At 47.7% G+C, this 20,673-nt stretch overlaps 1 protein-coding gene across 2 annotated transcripts in view; it reads left to right on the plus strand.

Moving 5' to 3' along the window:
• Window positions 1–20,673, plus strand: part of DHX30 (DExH-box helicase 30) — a 1,000,138-nt gene that overhangs the window by 750,869 nt on the left and 228,596 nt on the right. For both annotated transcript variants that reach the window (XM_086941023.1, XM_086941022.1), the window contains 2 exons: window positions 2,344–2,497; window positions 7,406–7,563. In XM_086941023.1, coding sequence (XP_086797149.1) covers window positions 2,344–2,497; window positions 7,406–7,563 — 312 coding nt within the window. The remainder of the gene's footprint in view (window positions 1–2,343; window positions 2,498–7,405; window positions 7,564–20,673) is intronic.

A 20,673-nucleotide genomic window follows, 5' to 3' on the forward strand; every position in this document is an offset into this window, starting at 1 on the left:
GCTTTGGCCATGGAGCCCCTGGCTTGTGCACTTTGCGGCCATGTGTTGGAATGGGGTATACAGGTACATACGCAGTGGCACATAGTGTCCCTTTATGCGGATGACGCACTTATTTATCTCTGCAATCAGACAGAGGGGCTTCGAGGCCTAATAGCGTTATTAGACACCCATGCACGACTATCAGGCCTGAAAGTCAACTGGGATAAGTCAGTCTTGTTCCCAATTTGATTTGATTTCAGATTTGTAAAGCGCGTAGCTACCCAAGGGCGTCCCAGCGCTGACACTCGGCCTACATGATCCGGAGGGTAGTTTTTATGGGAAGAGCCAAGTTTTCAGTAGCCAACGGAAGACCAGTAGATTGGTTTCCCTTCGAATAGGGAGCGGAAGGGTATTCAATAATTTTGGGGCATGTCACCCATCCCGGTAGGGCAGCGGCAGCGACAACCTCATACCCCACTAGTAAGAGCATATGATTCATTCAAGTACTTGGGAGTCCAAATCTACCACTCCCCTTCTGACCTGACAGACAGTAATCTGGGGAAAGACGATTTCCAGTGGCAGGGACTATATACTTGCCTAAAACGTCCGGAACTGGTCAAATGGCAGGCAGCCGGCCTGACTACATGGGGAGACTTATTTGTGGACTCAGCTTTATGTGATTTTGCCACTCTGATGAACGACTATAGTATATCACCTGGTAAATCCTCCTCTATGCAACACTAACACAGCAGGCAATGCAAATTTGAGGGGACATCAGCACGGTACCACCAACCGCTGAAGGTTTGCAGACATTACTGACACCGTTCAGGTAGGAAAGCCATCACGGCTGTCTACAATTCTTTAAGAGCAGACACAACTCCCTCCCTAACTTCATTCCACGAATACCGGACCATTGCGCTCTCCACAGAAATAACATATAAACAATGGAAACAATGCGTGGGAAATCCCCAAATTATCTCCATAAACGCCAGACTGAATTACATGCAATTCAATTATTTACATCTCACATACCTAACCCCGCACAGGCTGGCGCGAATGTACCCGACGTTCATTGATGCCTATCCCTGATGTCATGCTTCAGACAATGATTTTATGCATATGTATGGACATGCTCCGGCATCACTACATACTGGGGGAAAGTATTGGAGATGTTATCAGCTGCAACGGGAACCACAATTACATCGCAGAGCGCACACTACTTACTAGGCATTACCAAACGGAAAGCACGCCATAAGAATCTTAATAAATTCCTAGACCTGGCGTTGGTCTTGGCTAACTGCTCCTTGGCTATGGCCTGGAAGTCCCTGACGGGCCCCTCCTCCAAGCACTGGTTGATTTGTCTTTGACGTGCTTTGGTGGCCGAACACGTGACACTGACATCTAGCCCCCACGCCCAACAGCTAGGACACAACCTGTAGACTGGCAGCAATATGTAGCCATCATAGAAGCTAGCCTCCGCGACGCACACGATACTGGGTGATGCACTAGCTGCACCGACATTACAACTGGTTGCCAAACACACACACCATGAGCACTCATATTAAGATACACACATGGGCGGGGCACTGGACAATACATGCGCAGGGGTGGTGAATAGATACAACTGTTTCACACTTCAAGCAGGGACCGATCGCACGCACACACACAATACGGCACACACGTTGCATGACTGCACCATTCTATCCCTGTTAAAGCACTCAACATAACTAGACCTTGGCTACCCGCACTCCACATAAGCAACGCATTTAACGGTAATAAATACACAACGAACACAGGACAGGCACATTAGTTAGGTGGTATTATGTTTATTTATTGTTTAGATCATGTTGGTTCTCAGCTTTGTTCAGCAAAAATGTATTGACAGCCACTGCAGTGAATTATTATCGATATTGACTATCTGTAATGTTGGATATGGTGACTCGCCCCCTCCACCTACTAGGCACAACAATGAAAATGGAGATATATGTATGGCATAATATGTACATTATTATGCCGTATTTACAGCTGTATGTTGTTTTTGAGTACAAAATGAATAAAAAAATTATTTGTAAAAAATCTTTTAAAATTGCTATAAGGAAACAATGTTATTGCATCACTTCGCAGGCTTAAATACAACATAACTTTTTGTACCAGAGACTTTGTAATCATTAAATAAATGCTTGAGCTGGCCACTTTAAACAACATTAATTACATTAATTCCTAATGTGTTTGGCAATTTCATATTGGGAGTTGGATGGGGGAGTCGTTCTGAATTCCGAACACAGAATTACAAGATGGTGGAATTTAATACGGTCAAGAAATTGAAACTAACTTTGCTTCTGAAATCTATCCTTCTGTTCCAAGGCAAAGGCGCGTTTCAGCCAGAAGAGCAACAGCGACCATATGGCCTTTGTCAGAGCTGTAAAAGGATGGAGCGAGTTTGCGCGGGATCGAAGTTCACGAGATTACTATCTGAGTGAGAACATGCTTTCTGGCCCAGCGCTCCGTTTCATTCAAGGTGAGCTAGAGTTGTCCCTGTGTATTTAGTTCACCCTCGGTTTGCATGAGGGTAAGAAGTTTGTGTGCTTTATTTCTCCAGGTCTGCTCTTACTTTGCAAAAATCATAACTCTATGAGTCATAATTACCAAAGAAGCACTATCCAAAAGTTAATGATAATGCTGCCCTGGCGGCAATTACTTATAAGGCCCCTAAATGTCTTGGAAGGTGGAATAAGGTTGTAGTACAAGGGCCAGACAAGGGATGTTTGTTGACCCAAGCAACGTCGCTCCCCAATAACATAGAACACAGATACAGGGCGTGGAAGGTCTCTTAAAAAAACCAGGATAGTGTATAGCAAGTAGAGGTCTATTGGAATGTAGTCCTTTAGGGACAAAAATCCTCGGGAAACAGCCTCTACAACGAAGCAGTTTCCACAAAAACATTAACCACGCATGCATTACAACGCATGCGTGGTTACCACGAAAGCCTTTACCACGCATACCTTTACTACGAGGTACGTAGTAAAGGCATGTGTAGTAAAGGCTAACATTAAAAAGGGGGCTTGGGGGGGGTCTCCCCCCCCCCAAAATAAGAAACTCACCTAAAGTCACTCAGCGTCGTTTAAGAGGAAACTGAATGAAACTTCCGCTTCCTCTTAACGACGTTCGACGTCACGAACAAAGAGAGGAAAAGGTTCTACGTTGAAATAGCATTCCGTTGTAACGCATGCGTGGTAAAGGCATGCGTTGCAACGGAATTCGTTGTAATAACATACAACCAAACCCTCATCCACCCTCAGGTGGTATGCTTCATCAAAGGGTTCCTCCAGTCACCACTACCAAATGTGGTGGTGGAGTGGGCTATAACTCTCCCCAAACCGGCAGGCGAGGAGCCGCTTAACCTACTGTTATAGAGGTAACACCAATGTGAGCTGGATGGTTGTAGGAGGCTTGATTAGTATATGATGCACACCTATTCAAGTGATGCACCCTGTACTAATCCAGACAACCCTTAAGATGATTTTAGTGGTTTTTGATAACTATAGAAAGCTCTCAAAGTGGTAACTGTGGAGAGCATCCTTCAGGCTTATCCTGAAGGAGTGAGTGTAAAGCAGCCTGTTTTACCACATTTAATGAACAGTGTAGATTAGATGAAAAAGAAATACACAGCGTTTTATAAAAAATAAGTCTATTTATTACAAAACACAATTGCCAACAAATTGGTATATCTCCTACCCGGAGATATCAACCCAAAATACAAGAATAGTTCAAATTAATCAGGTAAGTAGCACAAATAAACTCTGGTCTCCAGGGGAAGACCAAACCATATATTAAGAAAGTGGAATACGAACTGCAAAGGAGAATGGGACTTGGACCAGAGGAGCTGGGGAAACAAGGAACCACCCATGGTAAGTACCCAGGAACCCCATGGAGGCTGTGTGCAGAGTGGAAACACAGCTGGGTGCCCAATGGAATTCAATGGAGAAGTCGGAGTTGCAGTTTTAAAGAAAAAGGACCCTCCCTGGAGGACCCAAATGAACCCTTTGGAAGACAGAAGGTTGGTGAGCCACCCCATCCATGGATGCCCAGGAACCAGGTTACCTGCACCAGGGAAGCCAGGTGCATAGGGGTGAAGTGATGTTGGAACCTGCCGTAGACAACAATGGGAGACTTAGAAGAAGATGCATCTGATGAAGACTTTGAAGTAGTCCGGGGAATCCAAGGGTGGATTCCGGAAGGGAAGAACCTGCAAGCAGAGTGGACGGAGTCTGAGGTGACCAGGAGTCATGAAAACACAATGCCTGACGATGTCGATAGGTTCAGAAGATACAATAGTGACTTGGCGCTGCAGCTGTGAGGACCAGGTGACGCTGAGGAAGACAAGGAGCAGTGCACAAGCTGTCCCACGTCGAATGTTGGTTTCTAGGTGGTCAGGTGCTGGCTGGAGCACCAACAAGCCTTGGTAGCTGAAACTGGTGTGGAAAGCAAAGAGATGCTGTCGTTGGGACCAGCAAGGTCCAAGGGACTCACCAAGTGCAGGAGGGTCAGAGCAGGCCCTGAGCAAGCAGGGGAGCCCACTGAAGCAAGAGAAGACCCTCAGGAGGACCCACTGGCCAAAGGCACAGGAGTCACAAGAGGACCTTGGGGAGCTCACCAAAGATGGAGGCCCATGGTGCAGAGGTTGCAGTGAGGACACTGATCTTCGAAAGATGAGGTACTGGAGGCTGGAGCTTCTTGTAGCCCGAAGATCTCTGAAGTGCAGAACTAACTAGCCTTGGCAACAGCAAGTCGATTTGGTTGCAGCGGTCCGAAGAGGGATACTGTTCTCAAAGCTTCTAAGAAGATAGGTCAGGCCTCTCGGGAGCTGCAGAATGACCACCTGTGTTGCAGGGTCTCAGGAAGTCTGTGGGACGACAGGAGCAGCAGGCCGGTCAGCTTCATTGCAGTGCCTGCAGATCCAGGGGAGGGACTCCTTCACTCTAAGGGAGATTACTTCAGATGTCCTTCACTCTAAGGGAGATTACTTCAGATGTCCTAGATGCCGACAGGCCATCTGGAGAACCTGGATGAAGCACAGACCCTGGCGAAACAGAAGACTTGAACAGCAAGACCAGGAGCAGCAGGAGTCTTCCTTGATGCAGTCTTTGTTCCAGTCGAACTTCAAGTGTCCAGGCAGTCGCCAAGTGTCTTGGTTTCAGAGGTGACTCTTGTTCCACAACATATTTAAGGACCCACCCACAGGGGAGCCTTTAAGTACCCTAGGGAAAGAGTTGGAATGACTCTGGGGTTCCTCCCAGAGGAGGGGCTGGACAGAGGAGATGATACTTCCCTGTCCTTTGTCCAGTTTCCTACCAGAGCTGGAACCAAGGGTTCCTGACCTGGCTCAAACCGGAGCATGCATGGAGGGCACCTGATGTGCCCTTCAAAGCAGTCTGGTGGCGCTGGCCAGTGCCCCCACCCCAGCTCAATACACTAAGTCCTGTCTGGGAGGTGGTCACATCTCCTTGTGACAGAAATCTATTGTTCTACCTTCCTCTGCTTGAGCTTAGTAGCATGGGGGCAGAATCATGTTTGTGATCGGCAGCAGCACTGGTGTGCTGACAGACCCTGAAAGGCTGTTACCTGTAGTACGGGGAGTCCCTCGGAGAGCCCCCCAGTACATGGGCTCATATTTCCAGCATCAGAATCAGTGTTTGGGTATGATTCCAACATGTTTGATTCCAAATATGACCAGGGTCGGTGCAGCCACTATATAGTTGGACATCTCATAATCAGTGATGCCCACTATATATCTTAAAATGGCTTATTTCCCCCCACCCCCTTACAAAGCATGGAGAATCGACTCCGGGGTATTGTTGTGGTGTCTTGTTCATACAGGGGCACCCTCACACTTGTAACCTAGCCCCCTGCCCTCAGGATTGAAGAGCATGCCATAGGGTTGACTTATAGGCTTTAAGTGCAGTGACCCCAGATATTAGGCAACTTATATCTGTTGTGTGGGGTGCAGGCACCACCTCACACAGGCTGCAATGGCAGGACTGTAGTTTCAGTTGACTCCCATGGGTAGCAGAATACATGTTACAGTCCATTAGAGACCCCTGGTGTACTTATGGCCTGGGTACCTTAGGTCCATACACTACGGACTTATAAGGGTACACCAGTAGCCAATTGTGGAGGTACCAAAGTACTTTACAGAACCAATTTAGGGGAGAAAGCACAGATGCCGGGGTCCTGATTGGTAGGATTCCAGCAAACGAAGTCAAAAACACACTGACTCCAGGCAAAAAGTGTGTGTGACCATTAAAGCAGAGCCTACTTTCCTACAGTGGTGTACGTGAGAACAAACTGTGTAATGCAAAGATAAGAAACAGTGAAAAGATGATTTAAAATGCCTCAGTGGACCAAAAATACATTTTAATACATGTCCTTGAGGAGCATATTAAAAACAAATTCAAGGGGAATATAATTGTACCCCAAGTGTGATCAGAATGGTCAACCTGTTTCTGCCACTAGTAATTACCCTACTATGTGGTGTTTGGCATTCTTCAGGACTACATAATTGATACCTATCTCTCTGTGAGTAGAACAATAAAAAAATGCAGAAAGAAAATGATACGAATGCTATGCCCTGATCAGTGTTGCTGTAGGTGGCTGTAGGCATCATTGTCTGCATTTGTCGGGTCAATGGGTTTCAATTTGCCAGCGTAGGACAGAAGTTGACGAGGCTTACTAAGGTTCGCTTTCATTCCGTCTATCCTGCCCAAATCGGTAAGCAAAAGCATTTTACCCACGCCCACATTAAACAATACTGAAATATCTTTGCGTCGCCGACACCATGCAGCTCACATTGGTGTAACCTTTGCAACAGTAGACTAAGCGTCTCCTCTCCTGTCTGTTTTAAGAGAGTTGTAGCCCACTCCACCACCACATTTGTCAGTGGTAAAAGGAGGAACCCGATGATGAAGTACGGCACCTGAGGGTTGGTGAAGGTTTTGGTCATTAAAGGACTATATTCCAAGAGACCTCTACTGGTTATACACTACTCTTGTATTTTTTTAAAGAGTCTCTCCACGTTCTTTGTGTGTTCTGGTGGATTGACAAAAGAGCCAGTTTGTTTTAATAGTTTCTAGATGTGATGTTTAGAAGAGGAGATAAGGATATTGAAGTATGTGGATTTAGGTCTGGTGGGAGCCAAAACAGTCTCTTTGTAGATCTCTAGGTGTTATTGGCTGCAGAACTCTGGCCATCCACCTCATTATTTTCAGATATACTTCAATTGACACATGGGATTCCTGCATAACTTGCTGGATAGCAAGCACTCCTTGAACATTTTCTCCAAGCTCTCTGATGTTTAAAGAAGACCTGAATTTCTTTTCCAATATGCCCGCTCTGTCTCCCATTTAACTTTGGTATCTTTCCTCTACAGGGCTTGTCACACAGTTTTCAGCAAACCTGTATGAAGCATTTTTGGTGTCTAACTCTTCTGAATGCACCCAGCGATATGCCCAGTGCAACCAGTATAGCGAGGAAGAGGAGCTGGTGAAGGGTGTATTGCTTGCTGGCCTATATCCCAATTTGATTGAGGTAAGAACAATGATAAACAAGGATTTGCAATGCAATAGGTCTCGCATTTACGTGAGTTTGAGCTATTAGCATTGTAAATGGCAATGCCTTTTATTTATGTTTTGGATTTTGAAACATAAATAAAACGCATTGTCATTTACAATGCCAATACCTTAAACTCGCGTAAATGCTGTCCCATCATGCTATCACAGAACAATGCACCCATGCCAATCTTGCAAAGAAATACATGAAACTCTAGACCAACGAGCCGTCACTGCCTTACCTCCCATCAATACAGGTCACAAATTACATGGTAGGCAAAAAATCATTGGCACCTCAATTCAGCAACTACTTGCAGCTTCCATATTCCACAACCATATTGAGGTTGTGGTACACAGCTGATATAGTTACGCAACTACATGACAAGATGCAAACACACTAATGGCTCTAAGAGAGAACCATATGGAGAAGAAAAAATCCCCCGCCCCTTTCCCCGTTCGGCAACCATAAAGGCTCAGCTTAACTTAGACATAGTACTGCTACACTTATATAAGACTTTGGGCCTCGTGACTCACCAGCTTTTGAACAGAGCAATAATTTGTTTACATTTAGCCCAATACAAGACTACTTACCAAACAACACCAAAGGCTCCATAGCCAATCGGTCGATCAGGCTCAGGGTCCACCACAGCAGTTCTGGTATCGACTGGCCGAGCCGGCATACCCTGGTTTTGGATGGTTTTGGCCTGTGGTCCATGGTGATGATGCTTGACAAGCTGCTGCCGGTGCGAACCAGACTACATGGCTGTTGTGGTTGGTGAGGATGAAGTGGAAACAGCCGCCAACACCGCTGCTCCATTGGGGCAATAAAACTTCTGCCCCAGATCAGCAGTCATTGAGGGCTGGATAAGACCCCTAAGGTTGCTGAAGACGCTGCCACTACACAGCTGGGCCCCAAGGGAACAGTTGGGACCCTGAAAGGCCATCAGTGTCCAATGGGGGGAGAGGGGATTAAATGTATCTGGTTGAAGCCAGGACAGGAGTGGGAAGAGGTAATTAAGGCTAAGAAGAACCACAAGCGGTCATGTACTAATTAAAAAAAACAAGGTAAGCATTGGGATTTTAGTGACAGTATCGGTGTTATTTCACACAGCTGGAGCCCACCCCGCGTTTCACCGCCGTGGTCCGTAAGTAATGGCCGCCGACCCAGAAGCCAGGCAAAGTTCGCCTGCTTCTGGGTGGGGACGGCGGCAGGACCGGAAATTGTGCCCATGTCGATGCCAGGCTCCTGTGAGACGATGGGAGTCCCGGTGTGCCAAGGGGGAGGACTGGAGCCTACCACGCCTCCTCGAGTAGTGAGGACGAGTCCCGGGTCCCAGGAGGGGGCCCGGGTGAAGAGGCGGCCGTAGCGAGCAGCAACCCTGCAGACTGCCACAAGAGGAGTCCCGTAAGGAGAGCTGGTGTGGAGGGGACGCAAGGCACATTGTCGGTGCCTGCGCCTCCGCACTAGGTATGGGAAGTCCCCAAGCAGCCCGGTGAGTGGGGCTGAGTCTTACAGTACTTAGGGGCATTATTGGCTTATCAAGCCACGTGTGGCTCCAACGTCTGACATGTTGTGTTTACAGAGCCTAGGTTGCTCCAACGATCGGCGCAAGACACCGCAAGCGTGCACATGGGCTGTCCGGGCGCCCTCGCTTGCTCGCAAAAGTGTGGGGGAGCATGAGAAGAGATGCTGTGGGTGCACATCGGCTGTCTGAAAGAGACGCCGTGAGCATGCACATGGGCTGTCCGGGGACACACTCGCTCACGAAAGTGAAAGTTTGGGGGAGCGCGAGAAGAGACGCAGCGGGTGCACATCGGCTGTCTGAAAGATACGCCGTGAGCGTGCACATGGGATGTCCGGGCGCACGTGCACCTATCCTGTCCCGCATCGCAAAGAAAGTCGCGACAATATGTCCCGCTGCTTGCAGCGCATGCCACTGCATCGCTAGTCGAGACCTAAAAATAAGCCACGTAATGTGATGTTATAGGGTTCTTCAACTCTAAATTATTTTTTGCTCCTTTATGTTGCCTGGCGATGTTTCTATTACCCACTCTGCAAACACTTTGTGATTTGGTGGTTTAGATATTATGGCAATCAGTCATGCTTGTAATTGGTTTGGGGTATTTTAAGTATTTCTCAAACGGCTGAAGATTAGCATTAGAATGTACTTACCCTGTGGTCTGCCAGAACAAGAATTATCAAGCCTGATTGATGGATAATTTTGGGGGGTAACATGATTTGCATAGATAAGACTTCCTCTGATAGGTAGCATGCCAACACAGAATCTGTTGTGGGAGCCCTCGGTGTAGGTGTGTAAAACATTTTATTTTGTGTGTGTCCATCTCATGAACCTCTCTATTTGGTTACAACCTTTGGCACAGGAAGACAAGTCTTATTTTCTGACAGCCCTTTCAACTGTCCTGCCAAGAGGATATTTCCCATCAGAGTGTTCTGTTTGTAAGGCTTCTAAAATGTGCTCCTCTTTTTAATTCCATCATCTGTATTCCTTTTTAGGTCTCGTGACCTACAATGCGCGCAAGCGCATTGAGGGAGCGAGAATTCAAGTCGGTAAAATCCTCGTCAAACCAAGGGCTTTCAGACGCGGTTTTCTTGAAGTTCACGTGAATCACGTGAGCAAACAAGCACGCGCATTCACGGCCAGGGCTTCTCCTCCCCTAATTATTCTTGGCCGGCCACAGGCCGGCCGTACCTCCCCAGCCAGCTTCCCCCAGGCCGTATCAGCACTCCTCCCACACCTTTGAAGTGAAGCTTAGCTTCACTTCAAAGGCCCCTGCTGTCGCATTTCTCCTCCCCCTCCCCTTCTCTGCCTTCCCTCCGTCTTCTTTCCATTGCTTTGTCCTGGCAAGGCTAAACATCATCCACAAGCCTTCCAAACTCGGTTTCATGTGGAAAACAGCAGACCAGAGTCTGTGTCGGCTTGTGATGATACACATATTTTAGTCTATTGCTTGTTGTCAATGAGTTTCTGCTGTTGCAGGCACGACATGCATTCCTCCAACGGTGTCCACTTTAGTTGCTTTTTCTTGAAGCAACCACGTCTTTCTTTCCTTCAGCACTGCGCAGCACTCCTGCATGCGCTATGCTACTTCAGTATGGGCCGTCCTGGGTTATACTATTTAATCACTAGATTTAAGCCACTGCGCTCCCGAAATGCGTCTTTCTTTACTTCAGCACTGCGCAGCACTCCTGCATGCGCTATGCTACTTCAGTGTGGGCCGTCCTGCGTTATACTATTTAATCACTAGATTTAAGCCACTGCGCTCCCGAAATGGACAATGCACTTTCTCTTTCACAATAATGCATGGCTGTGCCCACCGTCTGCAACCACAGCGACAGGCTGGCCCTTGCCTGAGGCAGCATTCCGCCTTTCACTCCTTTCTTTAAAGAAGTGCTCTTTTTCCAAGATTTACAGAGCACCAACCCGACCCGACGGTATCGGAGCGCTTTACTTACTCTTTTGAAGGTACATGGAGATTACGTGATGTGCCTGGAATCCCAGGGCTTTGACATGACGCCGAGACACGAACTTGGTTCCCCACGTTGAAAGTCGGCAGCTCTGGCCGTTTCGCTTGTGCTACTGCCACGCGTTCTCCGTGTTTTTTTAAATGTTTATTTACATGGACCTGCCGTGCTCTAGAACCACAATTACTCTTCTCTACAGCAGTGTGTGAAGAATAGCACGTGCTTCCTACATCATTGTAGGATGTAACGTTAATGCAGCCAACAGGATACCGCTGTCGTACTTCGGAACTGCTTTGCATGGTTTAGTTGTAAACAGTACAATTCGTGCCCTGCCAGCCACGCCGGCGCTTTTCATACCCGTCTGCGGGTGTGCATTCACTTGTTTCCACAACACAGACTTTCTTGGAGAAAGGAAGCAAGTGGCCCGTCTGTGATTCAACTTGCAGCCAGTGTTATGCAGATTTGCCCAAGATCACAACAGAGACAGAAGCTGGCGCAGCCCAGGCTCACTCCCAAAGCGTTTCCTTCGGAGACAGACTGGTCTCGATTTCGCACCCCAGGTAGCAGGGAGGGCCGTGTGTAGTTTCACAGCTTGCATCTCATCCCCTGGTCTGGTGTCAAATGTGCAGCCAACAGGATACCGCTGTCGTACTTCGGAACTGCTTTGCATGGTTAAGTTGTAAACAGTACAATTCGTGCCCTGCCAGCCACGCCGGCGCTTTTCATACCCGTCTGCGGGTGTGCCACGGACCAAGTACACATCTTCCGAACACTGAGAACCCTCGTTTACAGTTACTTTTCTGAACGCAGTGTGTTAGGCACTGCGCAGGCACGCGGATTCCACTTGCAGGCTTGGATCAGTTGCAGCGGATCTGTGGGCATTAGTGTGGGGAAGTTGGAGCTCTTTTAGACATCCTTCCGAGCACTATCTCTAAAATGAATGTCTTTGTGTTTAACCAAAACCATCAACTTTCAGCTTGAAACAAAGAAACCTGCAAAACACAGACCCGCTCATTTTTTTCAATACTGGCAAATGTAGCTGATACTGAGTTACTTTTCAAGGGTACAAGTCTGTACTTTTTTTGAACGTGTCTTCATTTTGTAGTAGTATGTTCTCAGTATAAAAAAATAGAGCGTCTAAAACTAGATGGCGTGTAGAGATGATGCGAAGGCAGCACTTACTCAAGTTCTTTGATCTTTTCAGCTGGGTCAACCACTAACAGTTGTGCCTGAAAAGAAACTGTTTAAAGTTTTAAAATTATGTTTACAACAATAATGATGGCTTATTCAGCTCGTGGAATCATATGTAAACTGAAACGTCATCTAGTGTATGTAGATTTTTTAATTGAGTGATGGATGGGCTTCATAGTGACATATTCTAAATCTTGATGCTATATTTTCTAGTCAAAAGATTTAGCTCCCTCGCACGCATTCCGCTGCCCCTCCTTTCTCCCCCCACCAGAAGCCTCGCAAAATCACCCCTCCTTTCTTCCCCTGCCCTGCTGCTCACATTCCCCTCCCTCTTCTGCTCCCTTGATCCATTTTGGCTCTCTTTTTATTATACCTCCTTGCAGCTCTTTCACTCTTCTGGCCCCTTGCCTCCTTTTGGCCTGTTTCTCGTTTATCCCTGCTTGTTTTTTTTGTCACACGACATTCCTGGGGATCTACTTTTCAAAGTACAGGCTATCTTAGGACCGTGAAGAGGATACAGCGTGTACACATAACACTGCAGCAAGCATGCTGAAACGCCATGAACAAACGTTCAAAACAATAACATGATAATGTATTTGCCCTATTCAGAGCTGCAGGACTTGATTTGGATCCGGATTTATTATGTGAATGTTTTTGTTTTTCGCGGACTCATGTGCTTCTCTCACTTGGAATGAACTGCCGAGAGTCGGGAACATGCCTAGCTCATCGACGGAAGACACTCTTGGTGTCTCTGGCTAATTAAACTACTTCTTATGTACGTTGACCAGAATTTAAAAACGATATCGGGACATTCTGCAAGGATATAAGTAGGGTTACACCTTTACATTGACAGAATAACTTAAGCAACCACCTTTACCAACTTAGTGAGCTACTATGGGGAATGATGTGCAACGTTTAGCCACCGTGCCATCTAACTGAATCACCTAGTCGGAGATTTTAAACGCTTCTTGACTGTCAGTATTTCCATCAACTGGGGCTTGCATTTACAGTACTTCAGTTCTTACAACTGTATTGTCGCAGATACCCTGAGCTGGATTGCAACAATCATTTAAATGTTCAGAGAACATGTACAATTATCAGCTAGGAGGTTGAAGACTGTTACATCTAAAACCCGCATTCTGGGGTAAGAGTCATTCTCCAAGGCCGCCAAGCCACATCAAAGGCTTCCGCTGCCCCGGCATCAATCACCCTCCCCCAGCGCTGCCCTGCCCCCTGCTTCACAGCCATCTGACTTATTCACGGCCGCAGGCCTTGACTCGACAGTCCTGCAGTGCTTAACTCCCTCCTCCTCCCTCGCCAAAGAGCACCCCGCCCCCACAATGGATTGTATCCTGTGTCTTTTGCGCTTCTTTTGAATACGCTGGCTTTAATGTATTTGTTTTTTCTAGAATGGGTAAACTTGCACTGAGAATCAAAATTGGGCAGATATAAGGTTTGCATTACTACCGGATTGTTTAATCTGATCCCACCTGTGCCTTCCAGTTGACATTATCACAAATTCTTACCAAAGCTAAACATTTCAGTTGGATTGATGAAAACACATATACATTTTTGACATCTGAAGACCCTAAAAGACCACACATTTACATGTTACCCAAGATGCATAAGGACCCTGTGGATCCCCCATTCCGACCCATTGTGGCTGGATGTGGGTCACAAATGCAAAAACAACAGTTGATGGACAGAATGCAGAAAAATGTCATACATTCACCCCAGTACAGAGACCACATCCACCACACCCACCACCACCAAGCATGGGCGAATTTTGCGAATCTGGCGTTTGCGAATTTTGCGAACTCGCAATCCGCAAAATCCGCAAATTCTCACGAATTTGCGGATTTTTTATTTTTTTTGTGTTCGCAAGGATTTCTGCCAGTTCGCGAGGGTTTTGTACCAGTTCGCAATTGCGAACTTACATGTCGGCTCGCAACGGTCGCGATTATGTTGTTTCTACGTCTGGTTCATCATCACAGGTTCCTAGCACCCTCTGTTTCACCCCTGCCACCCTCTGTTTCACCCATGCCACCCTCTGGTACATCAATGCCACCCTCTGGTTCATCATCACTGTAGATTATGAGGGGAAAAGGCAAGCACACCTGCCCTGCTTCAACTGACCTGAATTAATTTGGGGTTGATTTATTAATGTGTCACTGTTTTAAAATTCCAGTCTGGCACCTGCTTCCTTATCTGTAATTTGCTTTCTGTTGCAGTGCAATTTTTTTTCCAGGACCTTTGTGGCCTACTTGTAGCTAATCTATGAGCCTGCTGTGAGGGTCAGAGCAGGGTCATACAATTGTTGCAACTAGCAACTGAACTCTGGAGGGGCCCGAGTCAGGAAGCACTACAGGGAATGGTTACTGATGATGAGTTTGAACTTTTGCACCTGCTGAATGCTTTCACTTTTGCAAAACCCGTTTTTCTGCAGAACAGCATTACAGCAACTGTAATGCCCCAAACAAGCTTACTTGTGAAAGTTGATTTCTAATCCAAAAGTGATCCAAAGAAAGTCAAAAGGCCTCAAATCCAAAAAAGTGCAGGCAAATGTCAACCTGAGGAGTTATTCTGATAAAAATCATCATTTTCAGAAGGTCTATGCTGCTTGCTAGTGGATTTCTTGTGCAGAATTGCAATTTTTGTAATTTCGCGAGTGCAAGATTGTTGCTGCCCGCCGCACCTACATGTTCGCAATTGCGAACTTACACCGCACGCCGCAAAATTGTATCACCAAGAAAAAAAAATCCGCTGCGTGCGAATTTGCAGATTTTCGGTAAATTCGCGAGCGTTCGCGGATTGCGAATTTACCGAAAATCCGCGAGCGGAACGGATTTTCCGCCCATGCTTAACCACCACCACATCTACCACACCCACCACCACCACATCCACCACACCCACCACCACCACATCCACCACACCCACCACCACCACATCCACCACCATCACCACCATCACCACCACCACCACCACATCCACCACCACCATATCCCCCAGATCCACCACCACCACATCTATATGTGTGTGTGTGACCACACCCACCACCACTACATCCATCACCCCATCCACCACCAACACCCCATCCACCACCACCACCCCATCCACCACCACCACCACCACCCCATCCACCACCCCATCCACCACCACCACCGCATCCACCACCACCACCGCATCCACCACCACCACCGCATCCACCACCACCTCCGCATCCACCACCACCTCCGCATCCACCACCACCTCCGCATCCACCACCACCTCCGCATCCACCACCACCACCGCATCCACCACCACATCCACCATCACCTCCACATCCACCATGACATCCACCACCACATCCACAACCACCGCATCCACCACCGCCAATAGGTCTCGCAGTAGGAAAGTTTGAGCTATTGGTTTTGTAAATGACAAAACCCTTTATGTATTTAAAATGAAAACAAAAATAAAAGGCATTGTTATTTGCAATTGTAATAGCTCCAACTTTCCTACTGCGAGACCTATTGGCAACAATTGCAAATAACAATGCTTTTATTTTTAAAACATAAAGGGCTTTGTCATTTACAAAACCAATAGCTCCAACTTTCCTACTACGAGACCTATTGGCAACGCCAGTGCTTGTTTCTTTTGTATGGCACATTTTTAATGCAGAATAAATATATTTGTTCACTTATACATTTTTAGGTCTCGCGACCTATCGATGTGCGCAAGCGCATCGAGCGGAGCGAGAATTCATGTGGCGAAAACATCGTGAAACCAAAGGGCTTTCAGCCCCGCGATTTTCATGCAGTTCCCGTGTACATGCACGCGCATCGCATGCAAGCCCAGCCTCTCGCATTCCCAGGCTCTCCCGCCCCCATCCGGCATCAGGCTTCTCCTCCCCTAGCAGCACTCCTCCCACACCAGCAACTCCCCCCTCCCACACCAGCACCTCCCCTCTCTCGCATTCACGCCCCCCCACCAGGCTCTCCCGCCCCCATCAGGCTTCCCTCCCAATCCGCCTGCCTCCCCTCACGCATTCACGCCCCCCCACCAGGCTCTCCCGCCCCCATCCGGCTTCCCTCGTAATCTGCCTGCCTCCCCTCGCTCGCATTCCCGCCCCAGGCTCTCCCGCCATGGAAAATAAAACCTGTAAACTTTACTTTTTTCTTCGGTGAACGGCACCGATTACCACTCATTTTCACTACTCCACGGCCTAGCCGCATGCGACTCTCGCTGTAAACAGTGTAGTAATTTACATGTCTAACAAATGATCGACAACGCCGCCATTTATTTCAAGGTCCACAGGCACAGGCAGCAGCTGATGCTGAAGGGACCGTCACCGAATTTCTATTTGTTTCTAAAAAAATAAAGTTTTACTCTTCGCTTTTTTCCCCACACCCGATACATTATTCTATTGTGTTTTCTTGTATGTACGTGCGCAGAACATCGGTGCTAGTCCCGCCCCCCCCCCCCCCCCCCTCACCAGGCTCTCCCGCCCCCATCCGGCTTCCCTCAGGCCATTTGGCAGCATTGCGAGGCCAGCTGACATCTCCCTAATCCGCCTGCCGCCTGCCACACTTCACCTCCCCTTGCTTGCATTCCCGCCCCCCCCCCCCCCCCCCCCCCTTCCACATACACCAGGCTCTGGACCTTCGCATCTTGCCGCGTCATCTTCGGTCATAGTGTTGCATCGGTAAATGGTTGGAGGTAGATGTATCTGTTGTATATGGGTCACAGTTTTCTATTTTATGTAAGGTAGCTGTTATTAATGCTTTTGTTACAGCGAGCCATATTTTAGCTGTAGGCCACTAGTTACACGTAGGTGAGTGAGGTATGTACCCATTGTTACATATACATGTAAACTACAAAAGATAATTGTTATTCATGAGTTGCAATTGTAAATAAATGTTTGGGCCGGTACTGAATAATTCTCATGGCTCACTCTACCCTTCGTGACTCCGCACCTTTCTACCACCTTCCACTAACCTCATTTGTGGCTTCCACATGAACATGGTTTCGTCAGCAGTGCGTATTCCTATTCCTCCAAACTATGTACACAAAACTATTTTTAAAAACATCGCCACTGCCGCTTTAGAAGCGGCTGTTGAGTGTTTTGTCAAATGCATCACAATTGAGTCGGTCAGAAACGGTATTCCGTGAACATCATATAACCAGAAAAGGGAAGGCGAGGATGTATACAAAAATATCGATTAAGTGAAAAGTTAGAACTCACAAAGCCCCTATCGACTCTCGCTGTAAACAGGGTAGTAACTTACATGTCTAACAAATGATCGACAACGCCGCCATTCATTTCAAGGTCCACAGGCACAGGCAGCAGCTGATGCTGAAAGGACCGTCACCGAATTTCTATTTGTTTCTAAAAAAAATTAAGTTTTACTCTTCGCTTTTTTCCCCACACCCAATATATTATTCTATTGTGTTTTCTTGTAAGTACGTGCGCAGAACATCGGTGCTAGTGCAGTTTGATTTGACAATTAACTCCTCCTACAAGTAGGAGCTCTAACATATACACACAGAGGGTGTGCCCGAGAGGCGAGTTGTACTTTTTATCTCACAGAATAAGATCATCTCCGGGAAGTGAGACACTTGCATTGACTCGTGACGCAGATAAGTATAATGGTCAAAACAAAACAGCAGTGCGTTTGAAAGAAAAAGTGGGCTAGAGTAACCGAACCATTTCCTGTCTGTAAGAGCCATATCGGTATTTTACAGCGTGGCGGACAAAATATTCAGAGATTCGTGAACCGCAAATCTAACAGCATACAGGCCTTCCTGGCTTCCATTAACAGACAGACTTCCAGCCCCAAAGCAAGCCTCCCGCCACTGGCAGTATCCTCCTCGTGCAGCCCTGGGCAGTGAAGGGTTAATGCTTATCTCCGGGACGCTGGCACAGCTCATCCACAGCAGTGACTCATCTGCCCATCACCGGCAAACCCCTCCAGGCCCACACTCCCCCACCCTCGGGCCATTCCGATTTCCAGAGTAGGTAGGCAGGGACACGGCCACATACGATTTCAGGACACCTGCACCTGCCCGCACACCTACCAACCAGATAGAGGCCGGTATCTATGCATCAACTACACCAACCACCTCCTCACGCAGGCTGCACCCCCACCCAGAACTCCACATGAAAGCCACACACACTTCAAAGGCTCCACACCCCGCCCCCCGTCTGCACTTCGCACTTTCCGACTTCCCCTCCCACCTCCCACGGCTCTTCCCATTCACGCGCTCGTTACCATTTGCTCCCGAGCCGCATTTCTCATCCCCCCCCTAATCTTAGCAATGCCAAGAGCTTGTTTTCCCCAAGGTCTCTGACTCCATTTCAGCTTGTTCTCGTGCTCGCCAAGGATGTTTCACCGTGATCAGTTTGTGCCTTTGATTTCTCCAAAGAGAGATCCGAGTCCAAGGGCTCCCTGGTAGTATTCTGAAGCAGGCAGTGGTGTCTTTCGTATAATCCTGCAGCAGCAGCTGAATGACCCCTTAGTCGGCGGTGCCTGAAGATCTGCCAGTGTGGGGAGTCAACTGTCCTTTGCTGTGCTGAAGAAGCTGACTCAGGGCCGCCTCTCTTTTCAGGGTCTTTCTAGAGCTTTATTCTTCGCAGACGTGTATTTGTTGTTGTCTCATCATCTGTGCAGCACCCACCACAAGTGAATTAAATTATTAGCATCTTACACAGTTGTTTTTGACACCAAGACTCAATCAGCCAGTGTTTTCGAAACACCAGCAGACCTGGCGCTCATTCATCGTAGCACTGCATTTCAAATAAAACATATGCTGGGAATATATGTTTATATGCCAGAATTAGGAGGGAACTTCACTCTGCCTTATGTAAATATAATACCACGAACTTCCAACTTGCCACTCACCCACGCAACGCCACTCACCCACGCAACGCCACTCACCCACGCAACGCCACTCACACACGCAACGCCACTCACCCACGCAACGCCACTCACCCACGCAACGCCACTCACCCACGCAACGCCACTCACCCACGCAACGCCACTCACCCACGCAACGCCACTCACCCACGCAACGCCACTCACCCACGCAACGCCACTCACACACGCAACGCCACTCACACACGCAACGCCACTGACACATGCAACGCCACTGACACATGCAACGCCACTCACACATGCAACGCCACTCACACATGCAACGCCACTCACTCACACACGCAACACAACTCACACATGCAATGCCACTGACACATGCAACGCCACTCACACATGCAACGCCACTCACACATGCAACGCCACTCACTCAAAGCAACGCAACTCACTCACACACGCATCACAACTCACACATGCAACGCCACTCACACATGCAACGCCACTCACACACGCAACACAAATCACATACGGAACAACACTCACACAGGCAACGCCACTCACACAGGCAACGCCACTCACACACGCAACGCCACTCACACATGCAACGCCACTCACACATGCAACGCCACTCACACACGCAACGCCACTCACACACGCAACGCCAATCACACACGCAACGCCACTCACACACGCTACACCACTCACGTTGCCAATAGGTCTCGCAGTAGGAAAGTTGAAGCCATTACCATTGCAAATAACAATGCCTTTAATTTTTTTTTCATTTTAAAAACATAAAGGGCTTTGTCATTTACAAAACCAATAGCTCCAACTTTCCTACTGCGAGACCTATTGGCAACGCCAGTGCTTGTTATATTTGTTCTTTTGCCTATGGATACTTTTCAGTTTCTTTTCAATCATTGCACTTATCCTGCATAGGAACTTTTAAGTTACACATGCTTGAACCATTACCCATCATCAGACTGGAGTTCAATAGGAATATTAAAAGTCGCTGTAAGGTCTTTGAACATGCCTGGATGGTAACAAAGTAGTTCTTATTTAATAACGCATTAGTCTAGTTTTGAAATGCCAGAACTTCAGCGAATGTAGTTAATGGTCCCTAAAATCTACTTCCTCTGGAGGTAATCATAGTTTGAATATCTGCCGCACTTCAGAAGTGAGGGAGTTCCTTTCTGTGCTGTACTCTTTCAAGACTTTCTAGACGTATCATACAAATGAGATTGTTTTTTTTTATTTTTTCTATTTCAGTAATTTGTTATTGAAAAGAAGAGTTTGTATATACAAGGTACAGTATACAGGGGTACAGACAAAGGAGCGCCCCGGGTGGGAGGGGGGTGGGGGGGGGGGGGGGCGGGGGTGACGACATGGCAAGAGTTTGTAGTGGTATTTCGGGCCTGTTACATATTGCTCGTATAATCGGTGATAGTTCTTGTCTCGGCCTCCTGGCATTCCCCCCCGCCCTTACCGGTTCGGTTGGGCTGCGTATAGTTCGTATGGCCGGTGGTTGATCATGTCTGCGGCCCCTTAACTGTCTGTCCCCCCCGGC

This window comes from Lissotriton vulgaris, chromosome 10, assembly GCF_964263255.1.
Source record: "Lissotriton vulgaris chromosome 10, aLisVul1.2, whole genome shotgun sequence".
Taxonomy (NCBI): domain Eukaryota; kingdom Metazoa; phylum Chordata; class Amphibia; order Caudata; family Salamandridae; genus Lissotriton; species Lissotriton vulgaris.